At 41.8% G+C, this 17,632-nt stretch overlaps 1 protein-coding gene across 24 annotated transcripts in view; it reads left to right on the forward strand.

Moving 5' to 3' along the window:
• Positions 1-3,622, forward strand: part of LOC105011989 (disks large homolog 1) — a 145,472-nt gene extending 141,850 nt beyond the window's left edge. For all 24 annotated transcript variants that reach the window (XM_020049079.2, XM_010872527.4, XM_010872530.4 and 21 more), the window contains 5 exons: positions 547-648; positions 809-981; positions 1,966-2,075; positions 2,214-2,305; positions 2,448-3,622. In XM_020049079.2, the coding sequence (XP_019904638.2) occupies positions 547-648; positions 809-981; positions 1,966-2,075; positions 2,214-2,305; positions 2,448-2,554 (584 nt within the window). In that variant the 3' untranslated portion in view covers positions 2,555-3,622. The remainder of the gene's footprint in view (positions 1-546; positions 649-808; positions 982-1,965; positions 2,076-2,213; positions 2,306-2,447) is intronic.
• The last annotated feature ends 14,010 nt before the right edge of the window (positions 3,623-17,632 follow it).

Consider the following 17,632-nt stretch of genomic DNA (forward strand, 5'->3'; position numbering starts at 1 on the left):
GGTGACAAATTAAAATAAAAACCCAAATCAAGTGTCTCAGTAAGGTGTTGTGTCACCAAGAGCCACCAAAACTGCATCTGTGTGCCTCTGGGAGTTTACAGGATGGAACACCATTCTTCCAAAAGATATTCACTCATTTGGCGTTTTGAAGATGGTGGTGGAGAGCCCTGTCTAACCTGTTGGACCAAAAGTTCCCATAGGGGTTCAATTGGGTTGAGGTCTGGTGAATTCAAAGGCCATAGCATATTATTCACATCATGTTCATACTCATCAGACCATTCAGTGGCTCCTTGTGCCCTGTGGATGAGGGCATTGTCATCCTGGAAGAAACTCTTTCAAAGTCACTTAGATCCTTTCCTTTTGCAATCTTCATCCTAAATCAAGGTCAACTGGGCCTCAGCGTTTTTATACATGCCACAGAGCATGATAGAATGTTCATTGCTTAAATGTATCATGCAATACACCTGTGTGGAATCACCTGAATTCATTATCTACTCATTCATTCATGTTTTCCCTTTAATTTCTCATCCAACTGTGTCTGTACAGTGAACTACACACGCCCTGTCATCATCCTGGGGCCAATGAAAGACCGCATCAACGATGACCTCATCTCAGAGTTCCCAGACAAGTTTGGGTCGTGCGTTCCACGTGAGTGCCAGCATTTCGGGGGACACGCAAGCTGAGGCATTTACGCAACCAACCTTTTGTAATTGGAGTGTGAAAACAAAGTTGCCGTAGCTGTCAGTAGTTAAACACATCAAACGAACACAACTCGGTTTCCATGAAAGGGCTGTGTTTGCTTTTCCAGACACGACCAGACCAAAGCGGGACTACGAGGTGGACGCCAGAGATTACCATTTCATGGTGTCCAGGGAGCAGATGGAGAAAGACATCCAGGACCACAAGTTCATTGAGGCGGGCCAGTACAATAACCATCTCTATGGGACCAGTGTCCAGTCTGTACGAGAGGTCGCTGAGAAGGTGAGGGACACTGAAGAGAGGTGGAGGGGGGAGTCAGGAGGGGAGGGGGAAGAGAGGTGGAGGGGGAAGTCACAAGGGGAGGGGGAAGAGAGGTGGAGGGGGAAGAGAGGAGGGGAAGAGAGGGGGAGGGGGAAGTCAGGAGGGGAAGAGAGGGGGAGGTTGGAAGAGAGGAGGGGAGGGGAGGGGGAAGAGAGGTGGAGGGGGAAGTCAGGAGGGGAGGGGGAAGAGAGGTGGAGGGGGAAGTCAGGAGGGGAGGGGGAAGTCAGGAGGGGAGGGGGAAGAGAGGGGGAGGGGGAAGTCAGGAGGGGAGGGGAGGGGAGGGGGAAGAGAGGTGGAGGGGGAAGTCAGGAGGGGAGGGGGAGGTTGGAAGAGAGGAGGGGAGGGGAGGGGGAAGAGAGGTGGAGGGGGAAGTCAGGAGGGGAGGGGAGGGGAGGGGGAAGAGAGGTGGAGGGGGAAGTCAGGAGGGGAGGGGAGGGGGAGGTTGGAAGAGAGGAGGGGAGGGGAGGGGGAAGAGAGGTGGAGGGGGAAGTCAGGAGGGGAAAAGAGGGGGAGGCTGGAAGAGAGGAGGGGAGGGGGAAGAGAGGTGGAGGGGGAAGTCAGGAGGGGAGGGGAGGGGGAAGAGAGGTGGAGGGGGAAGTCAGGAGGGGAGGGGAGGGGGAGGGGGAGGTTGGAAGAGAGGAGGGGAGGGGAGGGGGAAGAGAGGTGGAGGGGGAAGTCAGGAGGGGAGGGGGAGGTTGGAAGAGAGGAGGGGAGGGGAGGGGGAAGAGAGGGGGAGGGGGAAGTCAGGAGGGGAGGGGGAAGAGAGGGGGAGGGGGAAGTCAGGATGGGAGGTGGGGAGTATACAGTGATTTATATTTGTCATTTAGCAATTGTGTACAATTAGTACAAGTGCAAGTGCCATAATCTACCAACTGACTTATAAAGGGGCCTAGATTTCATGTTTTTCTGAGTTTTTGACCCATCTCTCTGTCTCGATACATTCAGGGGAAGCATTGCATCCTGGATGTTTCGGGCAATGCCATCAAAAGACTACAGTCAACCATGCTCTACCCGATCGCTATTTTTGTCAAGCCTAAGTCTGTAGAGAATATTCTGTAAGTTGTTTTGATTTAACTTCATATTAAAAGACCCAATCTTTCTTCCCTGGTGGGTTATGGGAATTATGTGTTGTTATATTACTTACTGTGTTTCTCTTTCTCACTTTATCTTGTCCCTTTTCCCTCTCCCTACAGGGAGATGAATAAGAGGCTAACAGAGGACCAGGGGAGAAAGACATTTGAAAGAGCCCTGAAGCTAGAGCAGGAATTTACTGAGCACTTTACTGGTAGGTCCAGCCACTGCTACAATCTGAACATGCTTCATGGATTAACAGTCAATATGTGAATGTCTGCCCTAGCTATAGTATCTGGATTTACTATACTTGAGATACTATCTAATGTTTGATCTATCTGTGTCTCTTGCTGCAGCTATAGTCCAGGGTGACTCTCTGGAGGAGATATACAACATGGTAAAGATTATCATAGAGGAACAATCCGGACCTTTCATCTGGGTGCCTGCCAAGGAGAAATTGTGAAAGGAGCATGGATGATATGGCTCTTTTTTTATTTTAGTTGTCTTGGTTCTCTTCTCCGATTTGACCTTTCAACCTTCCCCATGCACTCGCACCTACACTGCCCAGCTCCATTCTGTCACACCGGCTGGGTTTGATACTATAGTGCCCGGAGAGTTGATCACACAGACTTTGTTCCAGCTCTGTATCTTACACATACTCAGTTGTTTAACACTGTCCCTCTCACACAAACAAACACAGACATGCTCTCTTTCTCTGGTGTTTTCTTGGGCGGTCTCTCACATACGGATGTCTGGACATTGTCTCTAGATGCTTTTCCTGTTAAGGAGGAAGGGCTTTGCCTGACCAGCATCTTACAGGGAGATTTTTATGGTACAATTCCTTAATGTTTAAGGAAAATGATATAGATGCATATATATATATATAAATATTTTTTCTCTTTGTTTACTACTTTTCTTCACATTATTGAAAGTAAATGCATTCATATATGGGTTCATAAAGGAAATAACATGAGGCAAACCTTTGCACGTTATAGCTTTAAACAGCATGTTTCGGACAATTAGGATTATTTTCTTGTCACGTTTTTCCTGAAATGTTTTTGTTGTTCTTCTGTTCTCCTTTAGATTTGCATCTGAGCTGCTTTACTTATAGCCCTCTTTTACATGTTGTATCTACATGCAGTCTAACGGCGCCTCTGCTCACCTGACCCAGTCATACTCACCCTGTTTTAGTCTTCAACTTCCGGAATGTAGTGAGGTTCAATGGCACAAAAAGGCAGTTATTATCATTAACAGCCTTTACTCACTACAATCCATAATGGTTTTATGTCAGTAAGCTTTTGGGTGGTTAATATAGAATGAATCACATTAGTGAGTTTTTAAACTTACTCCAGCCATGATTTATTATTATTATTATTATTTTTAGGAAGGACATGGAACAACAATGCAAAAAACAAACTAAATAATTTATTGTACACTGAGATTTTAACATACTGCATATTTATCCCTCAGTCTACTGCCTATTTTGTTATAATAAAAAGTATATATTGAGCTTTAGTTTAAAAAAAACTCATACTGCTATGGGGGAATCATTTTCTTTGCATTGTCAAACTCATATAAATATGAATATATATATATATATATATATATATATATATATATAAAATATGAATATATTTTCCTTTACTTTCAACAACACCCTATTTGTTCAAACGTTTTCTTATGCATTTTTCTTATGCATTTATTAGAGCAGAAGAGACATGGTCCTGACTCAGGCCCCTCTAAGGACAGAGGATAAGGTTAGGGTTGGGGACAGGAGTGTAAACTGTGTGTTGGTGAAGCAATGTTAACTAACCAATGTGGTGGCAGCTGTTTCTCCTCTCTCCAATCCATGTTCACTTCCCTATCCAATTTATTTTGTCACGTGATGTGCATGGTTTTTAAAAGCAATAGTGTTAATTAAATTTCAAAAAGAAAATGTAAAAAAAGAGTTTTCTGTGTTCACCAAGAATTGTGACATGTCATATCTTCAAGCTTGGCAAGGGGATCATCCATCTGACTGCGCTACAAAGCGCAACGCCTTTAACTGTCCTTTGGAGGGCACTGTGCTAGAAGCAGCCATGCTTCCACAGAAATGATTGTTTTCTATAATACGTCTTCACCACAGCTTTCTATCTCACTTTTGGATTTGAGTCTGTAAATAATCCCTTTCCTGATTCATTCCATTTGTCATAAAGAGGAGAACTGCCAATAAACCCTTCTCATACATCACAGTGCTGTATGACTCACTCTATCCCTCTTTAATGGAACTCTTAGTAATTTTGAGGATGCAGGACACATGCGCAGGAAGAACAGAGGACATTCAATTAAAAGAAATCAAAAATAAAACAAACACTAGACAACTAGACGTGACAGAACAACGTTTCACATGGCTTAAACCAGACCGACAAGACACTAGGAAAATAACTTAAATAGGGACAGTGATTATGGAAACAGGTGAGGGAAATAAATGACAAAACATTTGTCCGTGATCCAAATGAGGGAGAAATGTTGCACGGCCAGGATGTGACAGTACCCCCCAAGACACGGGGTGGGGAGCAGCTGCAAAGCCCACAGGCCCGCACTGGGAAGGCTCCGTGGGCAACCATGAATAGCCAGCCCCAAACACCAGGGCCGAATGACACGCTCCTCCAGAGCCGTTTGCTTGCTTATGCTACATGCACACTGTCCGCTCGCCCAACTTGCAAATCGCTCAATGTCTGGCGACCTGTCGCTGAGCCGAACCTAGCATGCACACTGCCCGCTCAGACTCGGCGCATCTTCCTGATTTGACAGCCAGTATAGGTGAAACATCCATCTCTGAAAATATTAAAAAGTATTTTGTATTTGCATGACTCCACTACTAAAAACGTATGACGACGATGCCAGTGATGAAGTCAATGATTTGTCATAGTACTGAGACTGCACTCGTGAAGGTAACAAATTACCTTCTAAGGGCCTCAGAAAAAGGTTCTGCATCCATCCTGTTGCTTGGTGATCTTAGTGTTGCTTTTGAGACTATTGATCAGTCCCTTCTCTTAGAGAGACTGGAAACCCATGTTGGGCTACATGGACATGTTATAGCCTGGTTTAAATCTTATTTATCTGAAAGAAATCAGTTTGTATGTGTGGACGGCATATCCTCTGACAAATCAAAGCTATGTTTTGGTGTTCCTCAAGGCTCAGTTCTGGGCCCTTTATTGTTCTCACTATATATGCTGCCTCTGGGTGATGTAATCCGGAATCACAATGTCAATTTTCACTGTTATGCTGATGACACAGTTACACATTTCGATGAAGCATGGAGAAGCCCCAAAATTAGCTACTTTGGAAGCATGCGTTTCAGATTTTAGAAAGTGGAAGACAGAGAACTTCTTGCTTTTAAACTCAAGAAAAACAGAAATACTCGTTTTAGGACCCAAAAAACAAAGAGCGTTGTTAGCAGATCTCACTGTGAACCTCGACGGCTGCATGGTCGTATCCCAAAAAACTGTAAAAAACCTAGGCGTTACCCTTGACCCTGACCTCTCCTTTGAAGAACATATAAAATATGTCTCAAGAGTTGCTTATTTTCATCTTTGAAACATTACAAAAATCTGACACTTTCTATCAAAAACTGTTGCAGAAAAACGTATCCATGCTTTTGTTACTTCTAGATTAGATTACTGCAATGCTCTTCTTTCCAGTTACCCTGATAAATCAATAAATAAACTTCAATAAGTCCTGCACACGGCTGCTAGAATCCTAACTAGAATTTTTTTTTTTTAACATATTACTCCAGTACTAGCCTCTCTACACTGGTTGCCTCTAAGGGGTGGGGCAGATTTTAAGGTTTTATTGTTAACCTATAAATCAATACATGGACTTGCTCCTACTTACCTGAAATCATCCAGCCATACATACCTACAAGTAACCTTAGCTCGCAATATGCAGGCCTTTTAATTGTACCTAAAATTTCTAAACAAACAGCCGGAGGCATGGCCTTCTCTCATAGAGCTCCACTACTGTGGAATGATTTGCCAGTTAAGGTTAGAAATGCAAACCCAGTCGAAACTTTCAAGTGTCTACTAAAGACTCATCTCTACAGCATGGTCTATGATTAAGTGTAGTCTGGCCCAGGGGCGTGAAGGTGACCAGAAAGGCTTGATACTGTCCACCTTTGCTGTCTTGCCAGGTGGGCTCTCATCCCTCATGACCCCTCATGACCAACAAACCCGGTTGATGCACTCACTGCCATAGCCCCTTGAAAACTTTTTAGAGGGAGCTATCCACCAGTCAATTCCACTCTCTCCTGAGTCCTCCGTTCACCCACTGCGTTCTTAGTGTGGTCAGTCTTTCTGTAAAGTTGAGGCAGGACACGTGCAGGGAGAACAGACACCTGCCATGCCGGGACATTTACTGTACATTCACACTGTTCGCAATGGGGGTGATGGCTCAATTACTTTAAATGCAGGGAAGCGTGGCGAGTGAGTGGCTTGTGGGCGATGCGTGGGATCCGTGGGATTCAGATTTCCCAACTTATCCCAAATCACCCATGCCTATCACTGGAGACTGACCAATCACATGATTTAGCACAGGTGGTAGTGAAATGCTCTCTGTACAATTAAAAGAACATATAACTTTAGTTCCACAATTAATGTTCAATTGTCTGCTTTTGTGGTCTTCAAAAAAATAAAAAGATGGATGAAAACATTAAAAAACTTTTAGTAGCAGTGATGGGATTCCCTGAGCTGTACGATTGCACGCTATTTTCCTACAGAGACGCAAACAAAAAAATGCAGCGTGGAGACAGATGGCCGAGATAGTTGGTGCTTCTGGTGTCAATATTAGATAGCTACCTAAGCTAACTGGTGGCTACCTAATTCTAGCAAGCTGGTTTGCTAGCTATCATTGCGTGTTGTAAGAATTACATCAGTGATCAGGCATATGAATTAAGAGATATATAAATGTAAAAATTTATTAAAATACGTTTCTATTCCAAATGTAACCATTGTAATGCACTGTCGTATTACAGCGTATTACAATCATCTTGTTCTGCCTTCCTTTCTTACCAGTGTATTAGTTATGACAGCCTCTCTTCTGCATAAAGTAAACACGTACAGTACAATCCTAAATTAAGCTGCTGTCCTTTTATCAGAGATCCAATTCAATGACTGATTGAATTGGATTGATTTACATGATTACTGATCAACAGTCTGTCTTGGTGTGGCACTTATCAATGATTTACCTGTTGGTTTGTGCCTTTGTTCTTGTCTATCATTTCCCTGCCATGATCATACATAGCATAAACAATTTTAGCATGCGTTCTTCCTTTCAAATCATTCACTATCACTTTTTCACACAGCCATATGAACTGCTCAGTGTTATCTATCAAGCAAGCTACTTGTACTGTAACGTTTGTTGGATTAAACTTGGAAATAAATATAGCTGGCTAACTACGCCTTAACTATGTTTTTAGCCAGAAGAAAGCTTACATTTTATCACGTTTGTTCGTTCTATAGCTATGAAAATATACGGACGTGTATACACGTTGTACTTACTGTGAAAACAAAACTTATAGCTACAGTAAATCCACTTAGCTAGCCTACACATACTGCTCATGAAAGAATGAATGAGAATGTTTGATTCGGCCGCGACGGATACGTGACAAGTTCCAAAGCGTAATTTTTGCCTCTTTCAGGATGTCAGGGAGTTTATGACCTGACCATAGACATTTATTGGCTACAGTTATTTCCTGTTATAAAGAAATGTGGAGATAGATGGGCAATAAAGTACAGTTTTGTGTATGCAGAATGGAAACTATGGATTTATAGAGACTGCTATATACCACCACCGGACGCATTTGGTTGTTTTATGATACAGTACAGTAGGTTTATTGTGCTGATTTTGATGATGCCCTGTACATTCACTGTTCCTTTTCAAATGCGGTAATAATCTTAATAACATCTAGGATTTTTCCTTCCTGGAGAGAATGTGAACCCGATGTAGTGGTCTGTACTATGGTCCCCAAAATATATCAAATAGAAAAATGCTGAGACTACAATTGTTTACCTTGATTCTGATCTAGAAAGGTAGCAGTTTTCATGAATCATAAGCTTAATATATTCATTATTGTACTGGTGACAGCAAGTTATTACGAAACTATTGGATGAGTTTTGTGGTGAATTGCTGTAGCTTAAATTTCCATGCAGGAAGCAAAATAGACAGTGCTTGAAATGTTATTGTGACCATGAATGATTTTATGACAGAACAGATAACACAAACAGGCAAATCTGCTATTAGGATATTCTGATAAGATTTCATAGTGAAATTTCACAGGGCACATACAGAGAATTTGTATTATTGTTCACTTGAACTTTACATCTTCCTAATTTGCCCCTAATTTCTCAATAATTTCTTGCTACACAAATGTTGCAACAAACTTGTCTTATTGCAACAACTAGCAAAGTGATCAGGAGAGTTGAAGATTGTGACCAGGCAAGCCATTTTAAAAAGTATTCCCTGGAACTGATATGTTCAGAAATAATGAAGGTCGAACCTGGGTCTCCCACATGAGAGACTATGTCTTTAACCACTACGCCAGTGTCGGTATGGCACCTTTACTTTAGATCATTTTGTTACACATTAACATCACGCCAAGGTGAATATTTTGCTAGACACCATTAATAAGAAACGTTAGTCAGTTTAACACAATTCTTAAGTTTACCTCCACCACAAATAGCATCTATGAAATGTATGGCTTTTGCCACTGGGTGTTTTAACAGCTTATTAGCCAGTAATAGGCTTACTAGTATCTACTATAGAGTGACCACATTTTCAAACCCCCAAACCAGGACCCTTGTGTAACTGCACGTTAATGCACGCGCACATGTATGCGCTTATGCATGCATGCTTGTTGTTGGTGGCACTTTGATCTTTGATGAGAATTGTTGCTTTGCCATGCAGTTCTACGCAGTTATTTGTTTGGCTCAGACTCATGTGTGGAAACATTGCAGTATTATTATTATAAATATTTTAATTGTGGTGAAAACTGGGACAATTTGGTAGTGAATGTCGGAAACTGGGAAATTTTTATGTTTTACAGGTATTTGTCAGGACCCAAGACACCCAGCTTGTAACTGGGACAATCCCGGGCCAACCGGGACGTTTGGTCACCCTAATCTATTAACTTACTACTTGGAATAGTGATGAGTAATTGCTAGCGAGACTGAAGATGATCTTACACTGCCAAAACTATTTCATTTCATAGCACAAAGTTGGTTTTTCTTTCATTTGTGAATGACATTGATACAATAACTATCAATATACACTCACCTAAAGGATTATTAGGAACACCATACTAATACTGTGTTTGACCCCCTTTTGCCTTCAGAACTGCCTTAATTCTACGTGGCATTGATTCAACAAGGTGCTGAAAGCATTCTTTAGAAATGTTGGCCCATATTGATAGGATAGCATCTTGCAGTTGATGGAGATTTGTGGGATGCACATCCAGGGCACGAAGCTCCCGTTCCTCCACATCCCAAAGATGCTCTATTGGGTTGAGATCTGGTGACTGTGGGGGCCATTTCAGTACAGTGAACTCATTGTCATGTTCAAGAAACCAATTTGAAATTATTTGAGCTTTGTGACATGGTGCATTATCCTGCTGGAAGTAGCCATCAGAGGATGGGTACATGGTGGTTATAAAGGGATGGACATGGTCAGAAACAATGCTCAGGTAGGCCATGGCATTTAAACGATGCCCAATTGGCACTAAGGGGCCTAAAGTGTGCCAAGAAAACATCCCCCACACCATTACACCACCACCACCAGCCTGCACAGTGGTAACAAGGCCATAATGGATCCATGTTCTCATTCTGTTTACGCCAAATTCTGACTCTACCATCTGAATGTCTCAACAGAAATGGAGACTCATCAGACCAGGTAACATGCTTCCAGTCTTCAACTGTCCAATTTTGGTGAGCTTGTGCAAATTGTAGCCTCTTTTTCCTATTTGTAGTGGAGATGAGTGGTACCCGGTGGGGTCTTCTGCTGTTGTAGCCCAGCCGCCTCAAGGTTGTGCGTGTTGTGGCTTCACAAATGCTTTGCTGCCTACCTTGGTTGTAACGAGTGGTTATTTTAGTCTAAGTTGCTCTTCTGTCAGCTTAATCAGTCGGCCCATTCTTTTACTGCCCAACGGGTTTTGATCTAGCCTATATTACCCCAAAAAGCATGCATGGATGCGTAATTTGAAAATCCACCAGAAATAGTAGCAATATAACTGTAAACAATTCTGTTTTAGGCTTACAATAACATAGTTACTGAAGGTTGTAGCAAACAAAGTTTTTGTTGATCTTGAACAAATCCTATTGCATAATTTGTTTTGACTGTGACAAGCCTTGAACAAGGGACATCTTGTTTTTTAGTCTGTGTTTCTAACCAATACGCTATTTAATAAGGAGTAGTTCGTCAGTAAGTAAGTGAGTAAGTCAGTCAGTGAGTGAGTGAGTGAGTGAGTGAGTGAGTGAGTCAGTCAGTCAGTCAGTCAGTCAGTCAGTCAGTCAGTCAGTCAGTCAGTCAGTCAGTGAGTGAGTGAGTGAGTCAGTCAGTCAGTCAGTCAGTCAGTCAGTGACATTCGGCTCCATGTACGTGGTCTGGCAAAACAATTGGAAAGAAAATAGAGTTTTATCAGTAACATTTCATTAATACTGCTTATTCATTAGATATTACAAAGGTTTCAGTTCAGACATCAAATATTACAAGGGGGGGCAACCAATGGCCCATTTAATAAGGCTTTTGTAAGGTTTATTAAAATAAGTTGTGATAATAGTTTGGAATTATTATTTTGGGTAAGAAATAATCTCCAGCAAACGGTTAATTGATTTAGTAATAATTGATTCATACATTTTCAAATAACTGCCATTTTTCTCATGACAACCTGCTTATTGATGGAAGAAACCGGTTCCAAATTGCTTGTCTCAATTTAATAAATAATAGTCAGGACTCTGGTCTAGATGTCCTGGTTAAGTAAGCAGCGTGATGAGTACCAGAACAGCATCAAATGTAACATTCAGTGACTCGGGTGGGAGCATCATGCTATAGGGAAGCTTCTCAGCGACTGGGATACTAGTCATGATTGAAAGAGGGAAAGATGAATGGAACATAATGAAGAAAACCTAATCCAGAGCACACAGGACCTCAGAGATCTTGTACACTTTCTGTAGACACTATCCCAACCTTGACTCTCCATTAGACCACTGGCAGTAGTCGCGACCAAGCATGGCCTTAATCACAATATTATCTTAATGCATGAAGACATTTTTAAGACAGCCTAGTAGTGCTAAAAAGAACTATATATCTTAAAGTGCTTAGAGTCCTAAGAGGTCAGTTTGTGAAATCTCTGCCCTACTAGATCTGCCCCGGTCAACTGTAAGTACTATAATAATGAAGTGGATGTGTTTAGGAGCAACAACAGCTGAGCCACGAAGTGGTAGACCATGCAAACTCACAGGGCAGGGGCCACTGAGTCTTGAAGTGCATAGCATGTAAAATGTTGCTCACCACAGACTTCCAAACTGGAGTGATGAATAACGTTTCACTATCTGGTAGTTTGATGGACAAATCTGGGTGTGGCGGATACCAGGAAAGTGCTACATACTGGAATACATAGTGTTTTCTGTAAAGTTTGGTGGAGGAGGGATAATGGACTGGGGCTGTGTTTCAGGGTTTGGGCTAGGCCACTTAGTTCCAGTGAAGGTTCATCTTAATGCTACAGGATAAAAATACATTTTAGACAATTGGGTGCTTCCAACTTTGTGGCAACAATTTGGAGAAGGTCCCTATCTTTCCCAGGATGACTGTGCCCCTGTGCACAAAGCAGTGTCCATAAGGACCTGGTTTGACAAGGTTGATGTGGAGGAACTCGAGTGGCCTGGACAGAGCTCTGACCTCAACCTCAACCTTTGGGAAGAATAGGAAAGGCAAATGCAACAGAAATTGATTGCATTAGGATTCTCTTTCACTGATATGTATTACTACAAATAAAAACAAGTCTTTGCATGAGTATTATTGTATTAGCTGCGGTGCCTACTAATACCAAGTCACATAATTTGTTTAAATGAGTCCATCGGTGAGAAATTAAACTCAAATACATCTGGCCCCAGAGTATGGCAGGGATCAAATCTAAACAACCACTTTTTGAACCAAGAACAGTCAAACAGTAATCAAAAATCACATTTACCTTTTTAATAACTGAGCAAAAACTGAAAACGACCCCAAAACACACTATTCGCTCTTCACTAACAAAAGGGAAATCAGGTGATGGTGGAGGAAGGTAATAGAGATATTAGAGGAGATGGTAGTCAAGATGGAATGGCAGAGGTTCGATAGGAAGAAATGAAAGGCAATGAATGTACTTTACAAACCTTATAGCAGTATAATTACAGCAGTAAGTCTAATGAAAATGAAGGAACAGTATACATTTACAATCACCTCTAAAATGTTGGCATTTTGGTGTCACCAAGTGTCCTCATCTACAATGCTACCTGTAAGCCAGTAGGTTTGTTTTTAAGGGTTGCCAGAAAAGTATTTATTGAGTAGTTGCTGGAAGATTTCCAAATGGCATTTTCATTTGGATTGGAACCGGGTGCTATGGTCGGATGAATTGAAAATAGAGGTTTGGCCACACACACTAGCAGAGGATTTGGTGTCAAAATAAGGATGTGCTTGCAGAAAAGGGCCTCATACCTATTGTATATGGTGGTGTAACTACATATGAGTAATTAACATAATGCTCTTATCCAGAGGGACTAGTTGATTGCATACATTTAGTAACCAGAATTTTTTTTTTGACAAAGTGGTAAGAATTAGGAAAGATTGGAAATATATATGGGAAATTTGGCATTAACAACCCCTACTCTCACACTTAGCCTCATAAGATTCTTAGTGATCACAAAAAGTCAAGACACCTGTTTAACATACCATCCAAAAGACGGCAACCTTATGTGCATTTTTTATTTTTGTCTTTGCTCATCTTAATCTGCAATGTTGCGGAGTACTGGCACAGCTTGGTGACACCTGGCCGGGGTGCAAGCTGTCCTTACAGGCCCACCCCCCCCACTAGGACGAAAAATGTGATGCGGTAAACACCTGTTCAATTTCTCATTAATGCAATTATCTAATCAATCACATGGCAGTTGCTTCAATGCATTTAGGGGTGTGGTCCTGGTCAAGACAATCTCCTGAACTCCAAACTGAATGTCAGAATGGGAAAGCAATTTTGAGCATGGCATGGTTGTTGGTGCCAGACGGGCGGGTCTGAGTATTTCACAATCTGCTCAGTTACTGGGATTTTCACACACAATCATTTCTAGGGTTTACAAAGAATGGTGTGAAAAGGGAAAAACATCCAGTATGCGGCATTCCTGTGGGCGAAAATGCCTTGTTGATGCTAGAGGTCAGAGGAGAATGGGCCGACTGATTCAAGCTGATAGAAGAGCAACTTTGACTGAAATAACCACTCGTTACAACCGAGGTATGCAGCAAAGCATTTGTGAAGCCACAACACACACAACCTTGAGGCGGCTGGGCTACAACAGCAGAAGACCCCACCGGGTACCACTCATCTCCACTACAAATAGGAAAAAGAGGCTACAATTTGCACAAGCTCACCAAAATTGGACAGTTGAAGACTGGAAGAATGTTGCCTGGTCTGATGAGTCTCCATTTCTGTTGAGACATTCAGATGGTAGAGTCAGAATTTGGCGTAAACAGAATGAGGACATGGATCCATCATGGCCTTGTTACCAATGTGCAGGCTGGTGGTGGTGGTGTAATTGTGTGGGGGATGTTTTCTTGCCACACTTTAGGCCCCTTAGTGCCAATTGGGCATTGTTTAAATGCCACGGCCTACCTGAGCATTGTTTCTGACCATGTCCATCCCTTTATGACCACCATGTACCCATCCTGATGGCTACTTCCAGCAGGATAATGCACCATGTCACAAAGCTCAAATCATTTCAAATTGGTTTCTTGAACATGACAATGAGTTCACTGCCCTGAAATGGCCCCCACAGTCACCAGATCTCAACCCAATAGATCATCTTTGGGATGTGGTGGAACGGGAGCTTCGTGCCCTGGATGTGCATCCCACAAATCTCCATCAACTGCAAGATGCTATCCTATCAATATGGGCCAACATTTCTAAAGAATGCTTTCAGCACCTTGTTGAATCAATGCCACGTAGAATTAAGGCAGTTCTGAAGGCGAAAGGGGGTCAAACACAGTATTAGTATGGTGTTCCTAATAATCCTTTAGGTGAGTGTATAGCTCAATAGTAGGCGTAAGCCTTGACAAGTTATGTCTTAGAGTCATTTGTAAACGTCCATAAAGATAAAGATTTCACCATAGCAATGTTTTTTTAGTTGCAGATAAAATACAGACACAAGGTGTTTAACATAAGGAGTTGGGCCAGGTTGCGCAGGCTGGACAAAACACAACTGAGTGTAGAACGGTGCTGGCAGCCCGGCACAGCCAAGACACAAACACTTCTCCGGTCCTCCACCTGATTGTGCGGATGCCGCAATGAAAGTAAATAAACAGGCCACATGCAAACGAAATAGATTTTCTGGTTAAATAATTTTCAAAGCGACCCAATTGTGTATCCATAACGGACAAGGAAACAATGGAACTTGTTCGTGTGCTACCTGATTGACAGCACTCATCGGATAGTTTGCACTCAAGTGTCCAATCATAGTGTTCCAAGAATAAAACACTGCAGTCCAATGAGGACACTTCTATCAAATGGGTTAGGTCCCATTGCATTTGAACAATGTACAACTTCACACCATCAAAATGAAATGTCTATTGCATTTGGATGATGCATGTGTGTACACAATGCAAATGCAATGTATATATATTTATTTATATTTTTAATAATGTAATTTTTAAATTATTGTTTGCTTGTCTGCACAATCCAAATGAAATATAGAAGTGGGACATTCAGTATTATTGAAGTGTTCCCATCCCATTATGTCCGTGCACACTGCACTTATTTTGGCAGCCCTGCATGCTTGTGTTCCCTGCATGAATGGTGAAACAAACACAACCTACCAGTAGCCCAACTGAGAATAGAATGGAAAAAGCGATTTTAGTATCTCATCAGGGACGCTCTGGATTAGGCATGTCAGATTGCTTATGTCTATGTGTAGTCTGCCTGATACATTCAGGCCTATTCCGTTTTTGAATGGGTGTTGGGAGTAAAATTTGTTATGATTGTTAAATCCAATTATAATAGGGAAGTGGAAAACATTACTTGAGTTGTCTGTTTTATCCAGCCTGCCCGGACCTGGCCCAGCTCGTTCTGTTTAACACCTTCCGTCTATTTATTCTATCGGCAACTAAAAAACATTGCTACGGTGAAATCTGTATTTTTCATACCTTGTAAAGGCTTACGCCTACTATTAAGCTATTGATCGGTGCTGGCAGCCTGGCACAAACAAGACACACCCACTTTAACAGTCCTGCACCCGATTACTCACTTGCCACAATGAAAATGCCCAAGCGTGCCGCACAAGCCCTGAAAAGTGAAGCCAAAACGTCTCGATCGCCCCCTGGTGAGTGGTCCCAGTATAGGTCATAAACCCCGCCCTCCCCATGTTATTCAATGGGACGCGAGATCAACTAAACAATTAAATTACCCTTCAAATATATTTTTTCCGAAGCTGGTTTCTGTCATTTACTGTAGTTTGTATCACGCTAATGTAAATTCAAGAGTTTGTTTTTAAAATAAGTTTGTTTTTAGTTAGTTATTTAATGCTCTAAAAACGGTGGTGTGACGTCGTGATTCACAGCTGTGATTGACAGCTATCTGAGCCGAGGAGCCACTGAATCTTCGGAGGACTGAGGAGATTGGAACTTTACATTTAATCTCTAAATTTCTATAATTTATATAATTTCACACGGACATAATGGGTTGTTCTGCAGTACATTGTGCTAACCGATCTGGCATTTCCAATCGATCTTTGAATTTTTTTCGGTAAGTTACATTTATAAGCTATTTAATTAGTAAATAAATGTAATGGGCTAGCTAACGTTAGCTAAAAGACAACAAGCCTTGTTAATAGCCATGTTAATAGCTAGCAGGTGATTGTTAGCTAGAAGTTACCAATTCTTTTTGTATTAGGCCTATTCTAAATTAAGGTTAAACATGATGTAAGTTAGGCTATAACATATCGTCTAGGTTTAACAAGCAAAGGTTGTACTGTACTTGGACTTGCGATTGATTACGGTATGCGCATTCTGCGAGGGAGAGTGAGGGCGGGGCACAGGGGTGGCGCCGTTGATTTCGCGGCTTTACGGCTTTACTTCCTTCTCGCTACTGCGCATAACTACTGCGCAGAACTGGTCCCAAGATCGCTATCTGCGCAGACGCAAGTCCAAGATGTCAGCGCCGTATCAGGACACTGGTGGCTTCATTTTTCACCAATGGAAAAGAGCGAAAGGGCGTCGTCCATTTTATATACAGTCTATGAAATAGCCTAACTGAAAACAGACCACATGCTGATGACATAAATTCTCTGGTTAAAAAGTTCTCAAACCGACCCAATTATTTATCCATAACGGACAAGGGAGCACTGAAACTCGTTGGTGTGCTCCATGATTGACAGCCCTCAGCTGATGGTTTCTTCTCAAGTATCCAATCACAGTGTTCCAAGCATAAAACACACAGTCCAATGTGGACAGCTCTATCAAATGGGTGAGGTCCCGCCCCATTGCATTTGGATGACGCACAACTTCACACTATCCAAATGAAATGACTATTTCATTTGGACGATGCATAAGTGTACACAATGCAAATGCAATTTGTATTTATTTATTTATATATTTAAGTATTTAATTATTTTTATTTATTTATATATCTATTGATTTATATATCTATTTATTTTTATTTATTTCGTATTTCCTCCATTATATAGTGCCTCTGATGTTTGGGCACCAACAATTTGGCCTCTTTGGAACTCTGTTATTCCCTCATTTTCCTTTGAAAACCCCAGTTAGTCGTGTCAAATTGACAGACCTCTTTTATAGCTGACACTTAAGTAGGCTACTGCTAATTGACAATCAATCTAATGTGACCTCTGCAGACTCGTTTTTAAACGTGATTAAAGTTACTTCAATGTAACAGTCCTTTTCCATGTGGTGTTTCCGTTATTTTGTCCACCCCTTATATTGGTGGGGGGGGGAAACGCTCGGGGAAGTCCTGTCAGTTTTATTTAGTAGTATTTACATTATTTCTACATTCTTTGTACATGTTACTGACTGTGTCAAGCAGAAAACTTTCTACGTATACTATGTCCAACCCCCACGACCTTGAAATATTGCACTATGGAAAAGCACAAGGCAGAACCAAGACCTCCCGTCAATACGTTCTGTGTTCTCGGCTTGGCAGGGAGCCAGCTGCGGGCTGTAGGTACGTGTCATCCCAGGTGTCGAGTTTGGTTCAAAAACAAGAACAAAAAAGTAAAGACATGAAACATTTTGTGACTTTCATACATAACACTGT

Source organism: Esox lucius, chromosome 8, assembly GCF_011004845.1.
Source record: "Esox lucius isolate fEsoLuc1 chromosome 8, fEsoLuc1.pri, whole genome shotgun sequence".
NCBI classification, from domain to species: domain Eukaryota; kingdom Metazoa; phylum Chordata; class Actinopteri; order Esociformes; family Esocidae; genus Esox; species Esox lucius.